A 14,306-nucleotide genomic window follows, 5' to 3' on the forward strand; every position below is an offset into this window, starting at 1 on the left:
TAATTCAAATATTGGTATGGATATCTTTCCTCATTGCACATAATTTATGTTGTCAATGTAGAAGGTGCAAATTTGTCTAAAGCATATGTATTGATCGTAGTATGATATTAAGTACTTAGTACCATATTGGGAACTTTGGCATCTTATTCTTGGGCTTAAATGCCCAAAGATATAATAATATAGCACAAAAACTTAATAACAAAATATGAGCCATCCTATCAGATCACAAGCGCATTTCGAGGACGAGAATTTAATAACAAAATATGATCAATCCTATCAGATCACAAGTGCATTTCTAGACAAAAATTAATACATTCATAATGTTAATTTAGATTCTCACTTATCTACACCTCTACAACCATTATGCGTTAGGCAGGAACTATGATGCATTGCGTCCCTTGTTTTGTCTCGAAGATCCTTGCATATCCCCTCGCACGTCCTTCCGTGCAAGTGCTACTGATTATAATAATACATAATAATACATCACTTACAAACTTCGGAAGGTCAAATGGTCCAATCTAAAGAGTCCCGTTTTTTGAATTGCTTCAATTGTTGTTCAATCATAATACCGACAATGGCTACAACCTCCAGATAGATGACGAGGATTCTGGGATGCACTGGATGTTTCAAATGTATAGAGAGAGGAAGGGGACAAATGTATAGAGAGAGGAAGGTGAGCAAAGTGGTGAAGATCAGCTTTGTATATCCTTTACACAGATCCATGTCTTCGTGGCGTTTAGTCACGATAATATATTTCTTGTTGTCTCTGCAACTACGATTCGCGTTAGGCAGCTTTGTTCTTTATGGACCCGCTAAAAAGGCAGAATTACGGGACCAAGTGCGACAAATGTGAGCTTCTCCTTCCCTCTGCTTCATTTTTAAATATTAATAAACTATGTGATTCTGTTGGACTGAATTCTAATCATTTGTCGGGGTACCTGATGCTTTGTTTATCACAGAAAATTTCCTCCTCTTATTCGTTTATCATGTCTTTATAAGGAATTTGATTTTGCGCAGTCTTTCGCTAAATAGATCTATCTGCCTGCTAGAGGAATGGTTCTGCGCCAGATAAAGGTTATGTTTTGCAAATTGAGGAATTGTTTGTGTTTTCTTTTGTCGAAAGATAGAATTTGGTGAACACAAAATGAATTGAGGTAAATAAATCTGTCGAAACAAAACAGGAGACATGTTTGTGGCTCTAGATATTGGACAGCCCAATGAAAAACATTGTGCTGGTTGTTTAAGCTGTCTCGGTGAAATTATTACAGAAGCCAAATAACACGAAGGATCAAAACTATGATCCAAATAAAATTCTATATGCAAAATCATTCACTCCTTTCCAAGGGCCAATAGATTGTGGAACGAGTGATCCAATTTTGAGATTTTCCTAAGTCGAAACCGTTTTTGGCTCAACGTACACATGGAATTATGAAACCCCAGTATTCCATGGCAAGTGTTAAGATACTTGGCAGAGCTCTGGTTAGCATGTAACAGCTTTAACAGTTTAGGTATAATCTGTTTCTCACTGGCAGTTTTTGGAGGATAGCTCAACAAATTATAGCAATTCTACTTGTATATAGTGTTCCAATATCATTTTTGGTAGAACAAAGCAGGTGAGCTACACAGCAGACCAGAAATTATAAAAGACAACCGATAAGCAATGGAACAATGCGATCCAGTCTAATATTTGCAAAGAGGAAGCTCTTTGTTTTTCTCTGTACTACGAAGGTGGGATTTTGACTGATTCTGTCCAATTAAAGAAAGTAAGCACTTGATAATGTGATCAAAAGATAGGAAAACTTCGCAACGCAGGAACAACCTGATCCATAGCTTAATTCATGTAACCGGGGCCTTTGTTTTCCTCTTTTGAGGTTAACTATGATAGTGAGATTATAACGATTGATTATTTGTTTGGGGACGATCCTACCCATCTAAAGAAAGAAAGCTTTGTACGTTAAACATTTGAGTAGAGGGATGTAAGATTCTTATGTTGAAAAGCTTTAGCATGGTAATGCAGCACAGGCTGCAAACGATATCATTGGGAACTCTAAGATTCAGTGTTCGCACACAGAATTTCATCACAAGTTTTGCTGTTTATATGTTTAGACAAATGTATAGTTTCTCTGATTGTTAGCCCAAAAGATTCAAATATGTATTCCTTAATGATGTGGTGGTTATTTAATGTCCATTTTGTGGGCGGGCAGCTACATAAAGCGGCTTAGAGTGAGGGCATTTCTTAGATTAGGCCAGCCCCATGTCTGAATGGGTACTGGAGACTGGAGAGTGATGGATTAGTTATGAAGATCTCACCAACTTGGCTAGACGGAGGACAAGGTAATGACATCCTTAAGGAACTACAGTAACCTGCATCCCCAGTTTATGCTCAAAATGATTAAACCGTTGGGACCTGCTTGTGTAGAGAACCCCCATTCGTGAGTTTAGTTCCTAAGAAGGTAAAAGGCAGTTGGTGGTAGATTTGCTACATTAGCTTCCATATTTCTGTTTGCACTCACAAGTCTAAGTAACTGTCAAAGCAGATGATCGAGAATTTCAATTATGACCATTCATTATATATATTATTAATACTTAATAATAAGTATAATGACTTGAGATAATAATAGAGTATCTTTTACCATATTCATGTCAAATATGATAATATATTCTTGTTTGAATTTGAACTGATTTCTTAGTTATTTTGGCGAGAAAGGGAAATTAAAGCACTAATATTGTGTTTTCCCAAAAAGTTTCGTGCAATACTTCTCGAGGCCAACCTTTACTAATTTTTCCTTGGGTCACAATTTGGATTGTTTGTTGCAAATGGAACAATAGGCATCAACATTCTTTGAATCATATGTATGAAAGCATGGTAAGCTGTTTAGGTTGCTTGTCATGTTGGACTCCAAAATGCATGTTTCAAAGAATAAATTAGAACCAACGATAGAAAATGCAATCTTGTTTTATAACAATTATTTAATAATGAGTTTCCACGTGTATCTATAATCTTATCTTGTCACTAATGAGTTTATTAGGACAGGTTGGCCGTGTGAATCATATTTCATTTTTTGAGTAGTTGTTATATTCTTTATTGCTTCATTGGCTGATCACTGTTCCTTTTAAAGATCTTATTTTAAGGTTCTTTTCAAATCTGGTTAGTACTCCAGAGACTTTCTGATAAGCCATGGATTTTCTTTAGTGACTTAACTTCATTGTAGTATCTTCAAGTACAGTTTGTTATCTTAGTATTCTATATATTGTATGAACTAAGTGATTACTTGAGAGATGATGTTTACAACAGCGTACAGGGTCAATTTTTTTAATATATGTAGTCTCTGATATAGCTTCAGGAAGACAGTGTAGTCTCTGATATAGCTTCAGGAAGACTTTACTGTGTGATAAATAAATATTGTTACAGAGGTAAAAGCAAGGTGAGGCTGGCTGTTTGTTTCTTGTTCTAATACTCTTTCTTTGATATATAACAGGTTCTACCACGCATATGACAACTACATGCAATATGCATTCCCGGTTAGTCTATTTTTCTTTTTTCCAAATGGTGATTTGGCTTTCACGTTTTGATGATCTGTCAAGCTAACTGTGGAAATTGTGCTAATCAAAGTCTTTCCTTCCTGTTTTTTTCCTTCTTGTTAGACACTCTAGCATTGATAGGTGATGAATTCTTGTTTTTAATTGCAGCATGATGAGTTAAAGCCTCTCACAAGGACTTTTACAGACTCTCTGGGAGAACTTGGAAATCTTAAGGTCGGCATTATGGCTGTTCAAACATCAAACTTCAACCACTATATGCACTCTTTAATATCCTTTTACAAATATACTAAGTCTATTGTCATTCTTAGTTTGATACTAGTGTAGGCCAGTAGGGCATCATATTGCAATACCCTTCGCCATGCTTCCTTTTTTAGTATGTGCGTGGTCAGGACTTTTGAGGATATTGATTGGTTATGATGGACTATTTATGATGTTTTGATGGCGTAGGACTTGATCATGATGCTATTGATGGAATATGCATATAATGGATCCACTAATGATTGTTAGGATCATTATTGATGCTACCATTATGATTATGATGATTATAGTGTTATGCTTGATTTACTATTATGGACTAACCCATGATTTAGGATGATAGTAGCATATGGATATATATTTTATATATGCTATGTTAATCTTACATGACGTGTTTGTATGAAGGGGGAGGATGTTGTATACCTCATTCATGAGGCCATACAATGTTTCACTTCTCACTTCATTGTTTGTGTTTTCTAGTATATTATATTATATATATATATATATATATATATATATATATATATATATATATATATATATATATATATATATATATATATATATATATATATGCATGCATACTTCTATCAGGCAGGTGATTAGCAAGTACTAGACATCAACTCCCCCTGGCTTCACAAGTTTGAGCGTGCCCTTATATTCCTTGATGGTGGTAGAGGGGAGATAGCATTAAGGTCCAATTTGAATCTAACCTTGCCATCATTCTGTTTGAGGAACAATCAGGACCTTTAGATACCTTGTCAGATTGTCATGGTGACAAATCCTGATTACCCCTGGCAGTGTATTTTTTGGTTGAGAGTGTGTTCTTTGTGGTTTATTGGCCTTTTGATTACGCATTGCTGTTGGAGTAATTTTATTTTGTTGTTTTCATGCCTCAGATTGTATGAATTATTTATTTTGTTACATTTGGTCATTTTAGACATTATTGCTATCTCACTTATTCATTTCCTTTTACTAAAGTCCTAAATTGATATATATTTATTATTCAGCTCCTCTCTTATATGGTCGTGTATGACTATTAATTTAATAAAAGTTTAAATGGAATATATATCTAGTATGTATAGAGTATTGTTGTAAATTACTAATAAATGTCTGTCTATGAGGGCATGAGATAATATCAAAAACCCCTCATCTATTTGTGGGCAGATATTTGTGTTGATGACATGAGGCTATACTATATGTTTATAAAATTTCTATGTTTTGAGAGTATGATGTAATATTGTATAATTTTTATTTATAATAGATGAATAGATATTTGAAAAATATATTATATGTTTTCATTGCCAACTTTGGTAGCATCCCCATACATGCCTCTTGGAGAGACTTTTAATTGTTTTTGATTTTTTGTTTATGACAATGTTGGCTGGAGATTGAGAGGAGAAAATCCCTTTTTTTTTTTGATAGGTAATCGGCTGAAGTCTAGATTATTTATCATTAATTTTATTATTATTGTTAGATTAATTATTATTATGTGCTAAGCTTGAGTAGATTCGAACCCAAGACCTCCTCGACGAGAGGCTCACAATTTACCGATTCATTGTAGGCTCTTGCCTAGAAAATCCTAAATTTTTGGTAGAGAGTTTTGCTTTAGAATTTTTGATTTCTATTCACTTTGGATAGGAGATTGTTTGAGGGGATTATTTCAATGTTGATTGAGATTATTGGCATTGGATCTGATTGCTTTGATTTTGGAGATTTTCTGGAAGGGGTATGAAGGTTGCTTTCTGTTCGTCATAGATTTGGAGGCCACTTCATTCAATTCTCTTCTTCTTTCAGTTGATCTTCACAGGAAGTGTGGTAGGGATTGAATCCCTTATTCTATTTGTTTGTTTGGTGTTGTAATGATGGTTGAAATCTGTAGTTTCCATTCCATGGAAAATTTGAAAGCAATTATTTATTGTTATGCAAGTTTATGTGTCTTTCCTAGTTTTTCTTTGAGCAGGTTTTTTGAAATCTATTACTGTTTTCATTTTTCTACATCTAGGGTTTTAATTGATGGGAGATCTGGAAAGGAAACGGAGAGATCTCATCTGGGTGTCACTCTGATTTTGTTTGAAGGACTCAATCCATGCTCAATTTTATCTATTTTACGCAGACAGGCAAATCTGTTATTCTTTCTGTAATTTACCAGTCATTTGTATTGTAGAATCTGCAATTGCATTGCAGAATCATTAAATTGCGTTTTATAATTCTGCAATTGTGCAGCTTGCTCAAACAATTGCGTTGAATGCCTCTTTGCTTGGATTTTGGCAAGAAATATGGTTTTAATAAATAGTAGAGGCAGTATGGTTGGTCTACACCTTGTTTTATCATTCTAATTGATCTGTGGAGGTAGCATCTGTTGGAAACTAAAGTCCACCAATACAACTGAGAGGGATGGGGTGTGAATCAATTGTATGCTTAATCAAACTTAACTTATCAAATCCAACTTTAATAACCAATAATGTGAACAATGCCAAGAGATTGAACATACCCAATGACACAATGATTTGTTAACTATGGAAACCCTTGATTAGAGGGAAAACCTCGGTGGGGATGGAACTCACAATATGATGTATTAATCAAATAGTTACATGGAAGAGGATATGACCTTGATAGGAGTCAATTACATACATTCGGTACATATTAGTCCCTGTTAGGAGACTTTGAATCCTTGTCAGAAGATTCTAGCCCTATAAAGAGCAATAAAGAAGACAACTGAAACCCACTGTCCAAATTGCTTCAGAACTGTTACATAAAATAGATCTTTAGAATAACATATCTAAATAGTGATCTAACCAATACAACAACCTCTTTGCCAAAATAGTTCCTTTGAAGTTCTCAAATCAATTTCAACATAATCCTCTGCTCTGGTCTGACCAAATTCACATCCTCAGATCAGATCTGCATCAATACAATACAATGTGATACTTACAACCAAGGAAACAACCTTTCCTTTATACCTTGCCCTAATAACTAATGAGTCAACCTTTTGAGCTTTCTCAATATACAATGAGTAATATAGGAACTCAATATGATATTACAATTAAGTTCCACACACTTAAATATACTTTACAACTTTTAAAATAAATCTCATTACAAGAGTTAGCTACCCATGAACATATCACACATTGCACTTCAACGACCTTCACAGAATAATCTCCAGCATCTGCTATCACAAACATGGCTTCAACCAGAATCTAAGCTCGCTTACCTTCATTCCATCTCACTTACCAAATACATTTGAATTACCAGTAAACTGTTTCCTGCATGCTGGCCTACAACCGATCTTCACTAAATCAATTGAAACGCATCCAATCCTTTATACTAACATGCACGAACATAGATGTAGCATCTGAACACATCCATGAACATAAATCTAAGCCTGCATAGCTTAACTCACTGTACTCAAACCTTACTGATCAAATTTGCCTCTGCAATGTACAAAAACTCTATTTGTCACATACCCAAACACATATATGTTGACATCAATGACAAACCAAGTCATGAATGCAACACATAAGCAATTAATCCAAGTGGCAACCACTCAACATTCTCCTAGTCAATCCTAACATGCTAAAAATATCACATCTGATATATGAGACTTGAATATGTTATGATTCCATTATGTTCATTGTATTCAATTATGTTTTCTGATTGAGGTTCAGGACTTGTCCATGTGAAAATGGCAATACATATGTTCCCTAAACCATATTCAATTCATACTAAATGCTATATGGAAATCATAATATTAGATTTTATATGTTGATGAATCATTTATGCTTTTATTATCTTGTAGAGCTAAGGGTTTATGAACCTAGGTGTATTCTAGGTTGAGTGACTCTAAATGGGCGCCAGGGCCCTGAAGAGGTCAGTGCAAGGGTACTCGTTGAAGAGTTTGCAATGTAAGTGATAAGCTAATATAATTGAATGAGGTAAACATTAATCAAGCTAATATTGATGCCTTGCTCATATCTTGAGTGCCAGTATAGGCTAAGGATGGGAGTGGGAGAAAATGCTTGTTGAGACTGACATAATCGAACTTCCTTGTCCTTATGAAAGGTTGTTCGGTTCCACGAGTTATGTGATGACACTCTTCTTACATGTATGCTAGAGTACTTTCATTTGGTAGCCTTTTCCTTGTTTTATGGTTTCTTACATTACCTTGATGTGTTTGGAGATTTGGTCACTTGTTTTTTGGTGTGTTTTGCTTGTTATGTGTGGGGCCTTGTGTTTATCTACTTAGCATGGTTGGAGTGGGCCTTAGGGTACTGCATGGTCGGGTGGTAGTGATCTTTCTTAATCAAGGTTTAGTGATTTTTCAAGATTGCATGAATGGATTTTTGTTCTAGTGTCTTCATAATGCTACGTTAGAGATCTTTAGTTTATAGATATTTCCATCTTATGTACTATAGTATTCTGTGTATGATGGTGTAATTTGTTACTCCTCGGACAAGAATGGTGTAGTTGTAAACATGATGATGTATTTTTAATGAAGAGCAATGTAATTGTGTAAGGAAGAAAGTAATACACCTAACCAGAGGCAGATTAAGACCTCAAGGGGTATAAGATTTCCTTGCACCACCTCGTGTTGTTAGCTAGGAGTGTTAGAGAGATCAAACACAAGATGAATGAAGCTTCTTGATGTGATTATCTAGATGCTTAAGTGTGTCAAATTGATTAAACGTAAATAACTCAAATAGGAAGATTGATTAAAGTACTTTCATTACGTGTATGAAAGAACCAATTTAGAGCACTAAACCTTGGATTCTGCAAACTCACTTCCTTGGGCAAAAGCACAACCCAAGGACTACCATGGGACTCATGGATATCAATACGACACACAAGTGTCTTGTATGAACAAAGTACAAACTAAGGACAAAAAATCGATTACAGATAAATGTGCTGTAGAAAATACAAAAAGATAGAAATAATATAGAAATGAAACAAAAGTAGTTTAGATGTGTGAAATAAAGAAAAAGACAAAGATTTGAATAGAATATAACTATATGATAGAACTAGAGAAAATTAGGATCAGATATATAATATATTATACTTGTTTTATGTAAGAATCCAAAACCATAAAGCAATAGCATGAACTAATCAAACTTAATATATGGTGAGGAGTGGTGACTAGGGTTCTATCCCAACATTTTTAACTCTTCCGCAAAAAGGCAGAGACAACAATATAATAAGGTGAATACTCAAAAGGAAACTAAAAAATTACAGTATACTCCAAAATGCATTCAACATTGTCATACACATATTCATGGATTGAACAGTGGTCTTGACATTTTATATAAACAAAATGCAAGGTAAAATAACAATGGCACCTGGTGCTACTGTGAGTGGGATGACTAATTATGCGACTATGGCTTGGATAGCATTCCTGTTTGCCAACAACGATTAGTCAAGACCCCTGATGACCTGTGGCTGAGACCACCAATGCTCCCGTCACTGCTCCTATTGCCAATTAGACCCGTAACACCTAGAATGTACTCGCGGTATTTCAGAGTTTTCCCATGCGATAGACTGTAATGTCCCTTCTTTGGGGACATTAGAGATATTAAGAAGGGACATATTTGCAATATTAAATTTGACTATGCGAGCTGGAAATTTATTATTAAAGGTCAAATTAATATCCCAAGGTGTCACAAGAAGACGAGGAGAGATAAGACGGAAATCCCAGAGAGGAAGTCGAAGGGTCGCCATTGTGAGAATAAAAGGAGTTGAGGCCCCTTCCTTTTGGTATGCTTGATTTTGTTATTCAGTTCAGTTTCATCTCATGTGAGAGTCTTAGAATGCTTCGGCTTTCAGCTAGTTGGAGGACGTAGCCCCTCATGCTAGCAGACAGTGGACGTAAACTCATTGTCTCGGGAAACATCACTTCAGGTGTTTCTTTCGTGCTTACAGGTTCTTATCCTATCATTCCAATCTGACTGCTAAATTTGTATTTAGGATTAGTTTTCTGTGTACTGGTTATTGTATTGCTGTTGTATAATACAATAACGTTTTAGTTGCTGGTTGTTATATTGTTGCTGAATAAGGCAATAACGTTGTTTAAGGAATTATAAGAGTTTACTGGTTTCATTTCATCAGTTTATAATTCATGGTTATATGTTCGACATCTTGAATGTTATTTTGGAAATAATGAATTGTTATCTTGTGGAGAACCGTTGGTTTTATTAAATGTCTCATATTACACTTGTTTATATTTGAGTTTGATATTGTATTCAAGAAGTGGCTGGAAAAGTGTTGCTTCGCATTTCTACTGTTTTTTAATGTGTTGGAAATTATTTGCAATGCTTTATGTATTGTTGAAAGGATAAATCAGCAAATATCTTTTTCGGGAATTATAGTGGTATCAGAGCCTCCGATCTTGCCATCCTGTGAAGATTATTCAGACAATTGCATTGAGACTTTGAAATTGGGCTTCAAGCTACAAATCTTGAATAATTTATCATATAGGTGAAATTAAATCTAATTTTATCTGCGTGTAGTGCTTGAGGAAGTATTGTTATTTCTATCAAGGACTGGCAAATCAAAGTTTGGTGGTGAAGACAAGCCGCAACCGCACTGTAGGGTCCGGTCTTCTTATTTTGGTTGATGATAATATACAAGTGTTATATCATCGGGCCACTATAGTTTATTAAGACAAATATTTGTGCCATATGTAATTGCTGTGAAGTTTTAAGAGGTTGAGAGGAATTCACTATTCAAAGATTATTGTCGACTATGGAGTTTGCTACCTATTGAAAATGATTGTGTTGGCTATTTGAGCAGAATCTTGCTTGCTACTAGAGTTACAAATTCACATAAGGAATATTGTTGTTGAACTCATAAGTTCTTCTTGGGAGTTATATTTGGACAACTTATTGTTGTCAAAAGTCACCACCTGCTGTTACAAAAGGACATGCCGACATGCTGTGTATTGCAAATGAGATTCAACAGTTGGAAGGCAGTATTTGCATTATTTTCTTTTACGGCTCAACTTGCATTAACTGATAAACTCTCTTCATGCATATTGTTGAGAAAGACGGTGAAGGTCAAATCTAAGTTTTGGTTGCCATATACAACATTGTTATACCGACTCTGTAGACTAAGTTACAACAGACCTTTGGAGACATTTTGAAGACTTTGTGTTTCCATTTGAAATGTAATGGTAGCTGTAGACGATATCTTTCATTGATTTGAAATTGGGTCTTTCCTTAACAGAGGCATAGTGTTTATGGTTGATGAAAGGGTGACCTTCATTATCAAATCTACAGTTTTGGGCTTAGTTTTGCTAAAGCCAACTAACACAAGGCAAATAGAACCTACCATGACTGACGACGAGCCTTAAAAAAAAATTCACGCTAGTGGTGTATGATATTCCACCTGGCCACCAACGGTGCTTGTAACGACATTCCCCTCAAAAAAATTCAAGATTGTCATTAGTCTTGGGTAAGATTCCGACAGTTACAGAATAAACTGGAACTTGCCTGTGGCCACCATATGCTAAGTTGGGAATTAGAGATAATGGCAGTAATTTTGTAATATTCCTGAGAAGAGTTTTTGAAATCCTCTTCGTGCCACAACACCAATGAATATATTATGCAATTTCAGTTATTAGAACCTTGGCGTTACTTATTACAGAAGACATAAGAATGACAACGTAGGACTTCATATCTCGAATTCTACCATCTACGATACGCATCCACTCTCCGAAGGATTGGTTGTAGAAAAACGTTACAAATTCTCTAGTTCAGCTCATTCGAACCAAGAGAAGCAAGAAAGAATCGATGAGTTGTTGGGGCATTATAACAACCGCCATCGATTGTCTCAGGCATTTTCTGTTTGAACGACTCGATATTTGAGTATATCGTAAGTCGGTTTTGTCTTGAAGTCTAGTGCCACATGGAAGAAACTATAACCACTCAAATGTAACGACACCTTCCAGAATCAACGTCGTAGGGTTCTCATGCTAAAAATTATTGCACATTCTATACTTGAAGAGAATTGACGTGGGTATAGGCTATAATCTATTTGCAGGAAGCATTTTCATGCATGAGCCTCACAACAAATATGTTAATTCCAAGTTAAACAACTATAGAATCCTAGTGTAGTATTCAAAACGGTACCGAGGTTGAGTGTTTGCATGGCAAAACATAGACTCATTCACGGTGATTTCAATGAGTTTAATATAATGATTGACGATAATGAAAAGGTTGCCATGATTGACTTTCTACAGGTGGAAATGAAATCGTGCAAGGATATGATCTTGGAAAATCTGCACCATTAGTTAGTACATTCAGATTAAGTTACTACACATTGTCAAATTTGATGAGCAGAGTTGAGGGCCAGTTTGATCAAGAATATGTGATAAAAAAATTCTTTCCATTAGTTTCAACATGAGAAGGCACTACTTGAAGTTGAAGCAAGGGTCTCCAAGCTAGAGCAGGAAGCAACTATACTTGATGCATCAAAGGATGCCGCATTTGCAGAGTATCATAAATTGAGGCTTCATATATCTCACCTAAAGAAGCAAATGATGCAGGAAATATCCAGGCCTGAACGAGTTCTTCTGTTTTTGGTTTTTGGTAGATTGGTGAAGGTAAGAGATGGTGTCACAGAATAGGGATGGGGAGTGATTGTAAATACAGTGAAAAAGCCACTAGTGTCTGGTACATTACCTTCTACAATATTGACTAATCGAACTAGTAGTTATATAGTGGATACTCTTCTACACTGCACTTCTACCATGACAAGTGATGGTACCCGTCCAAAGCCACGTCCTGCTACTTTTGGATAGAAAGGTGAATTGCATGTGGTGCCTGTTCAATTGCCATTTATTTGCTCTCTCAGCACTTTGAGAATTGCTATTCCTCAAGATTTGCGGCCATCGGAAGCTAGATAGTGTCCTTATGGCAGTTCAAGAGCTAGAGAAAAGATTTCCAAAAGGACTCCCAAAGCTTGATCCTATTGAGGATATGGGTATTGATGATCTTGATTTTGTAAAGATTCTAAAGGAAGTAGAAGAGACTGAACAAAAATTGCTTTGTCATCCATTGTATAAGTCTGAAAAGGATGAATTAGAACAATTTTTGTTTGACAAGGCACATAATGATAACCAGACAAGTTTTGATAATGAGGATGCTTTAGAAGAAGAAAATTCTTGCCGCAAATTTGAGTTCACTGAGGATATTACTAGTAGTATTGATAATCTTTCTGTAGATGATAATGGAGATAATCAAATTCTGGATACACAGCTGTAAGGCTTGAAAGAAAGAATGACGATAGGAACGAGTATACAACAAAATAAATTTATTAATGACTCAAAAAGGTATGAGGCTAAACAAGGTTTTCACATAGTGAAGAAAGAACTCAATAACAAAAAGATAGTCCCAGAAAATATAAGGGATGCTGGAAGACAAAGGTTGGGATTAGCTGTAAAGCGAGCTCTTAAATGCCAAGGAAATGAAAACCTTGATTTAAAAAATGTTAGCATAATATTGGAGGATCAATGCTTTAGTAAATATGGAAAATTGGGAAGGTCGTCTTACAACTATCAAGTAGCAAGTACAGTTCGGTGGCTCACAACCTCAAGTGTGGAGGAAATTTAGAATTGAATAATACCTGATACTATAAATGATAATAAATCCATGTCATATTTACCTTTGAAGGAGGGTGGATTTTCAAAGCTAACAAACTCTTCTTTTTTACAACACGAGACATGCAACATAGAGAAAATGTGACACTCTAAAACAAAACTGGAAAAGAGAACAACTTCCTTAAATTTGGAGAATATTTGGGAAAAAGAATGAAGATGCTTCACCAGTCATGTCAAGTGTTCAGCAAATCGAAAATCAGAAATGGTATTTCAAAACAGAGCTACTTGATATGTATGATGAGTACAAAAAACTCCCTCCAAAGATTTGAAAAGAATTAGCCGTCAATGATTTCATGGATTTCCATCCAGAACTCCAAAATATGACTGATATGGTAAAATGAAAGTATCTGGAGTTGGGCCAGGATCTCTTTCCAAATGAACAACACAGATGGGTGTATGAAGAAACTCCGATAGGCTAGAATTATCATTTGGATGATCTTAAAATAGAAGAGTAAACAACTACCAGAAATGAGCAACCTTCTCGTGATCACATAGAAGATGTTACACGAGGTATGGGTTTTTTCGTTGGTGACTTGGAGGTGAGCTTTGCCAAGCAGAATAATAAGTAGATTGCACACAAGGTAATAACAGTTTGGGACCTTGTCATTATGAACCATATGTTCATAATATTCAGAACATGAATTTAGAGGAACAACCTAGGATGATGCAGCAAGGGAATGAACAGTTTCAGCAAGGAGATAATGAAGTACACGCCTTATAGAATCGATTGAAGTTTAGTAAAGACATGTTCATGGCATCCTTGGTACAGTTTGACAGTACCCATGAGCTGGTTGAGGAGCTCTACAGAAAGATCCCAAGGAAAGGGGAAGATGACTGGCATGTGACCGATTTACAGAAG

General features: G+C 35.5%; 1 protein-coding gene across 4 annotated transcripts in view; it reads left to right on the plus strand.

The window, feature by feature from the left end:
• The first annotated feature begins 491 nt into the window (after positions 1-491).
• LOC149548026 (Glycosyl hydrolase family 47 protein) overlaps positions 492-14,306 on the plus strand; it is a 169,028-nt gene continuing 155,213 nt past the window's right edge. The window contains exons 1-3 of one of the 4 annotated variants that reach the window (XM_089792045.1): positions 492-849; positions 3,480-3,522; positions 3,691-3,756. In XM_089792045.1, coding sequence (XP_089648171.1) covers positions 596-849; positions 3,480-3,522; positions 3,691-3,756 — 363 coding nt within the window. In that variant the 5' untranslated portion in view covers positions 492-595. Of the gene's footprint in view, positions 850-1,057; positions 1,075-3,479; positions 3,523-3,690; positions 3,757-14,306 lie in introns of those variants that run through there. The other 3 variants (XM_089792047.1, XM_089792048.1, XM_089792046.1) reach the window with 3 other exon arrangements.

Source organism: Cupressus sempervirens, chromosome 7, assembly GCF_028749045.1.
Source record: "Cupressus sempervirens isolate cs-2001-9-10 chromosome 7, ASM2874904v1, whole genome shotgun sequence".
Taxonomy (NCBI): Eukaryota; Viridiplantae; Streptophyta; class Pinopsida; order Cupressales; family Cupressaceae; genus Cupressus; species Cupressus sempervirens.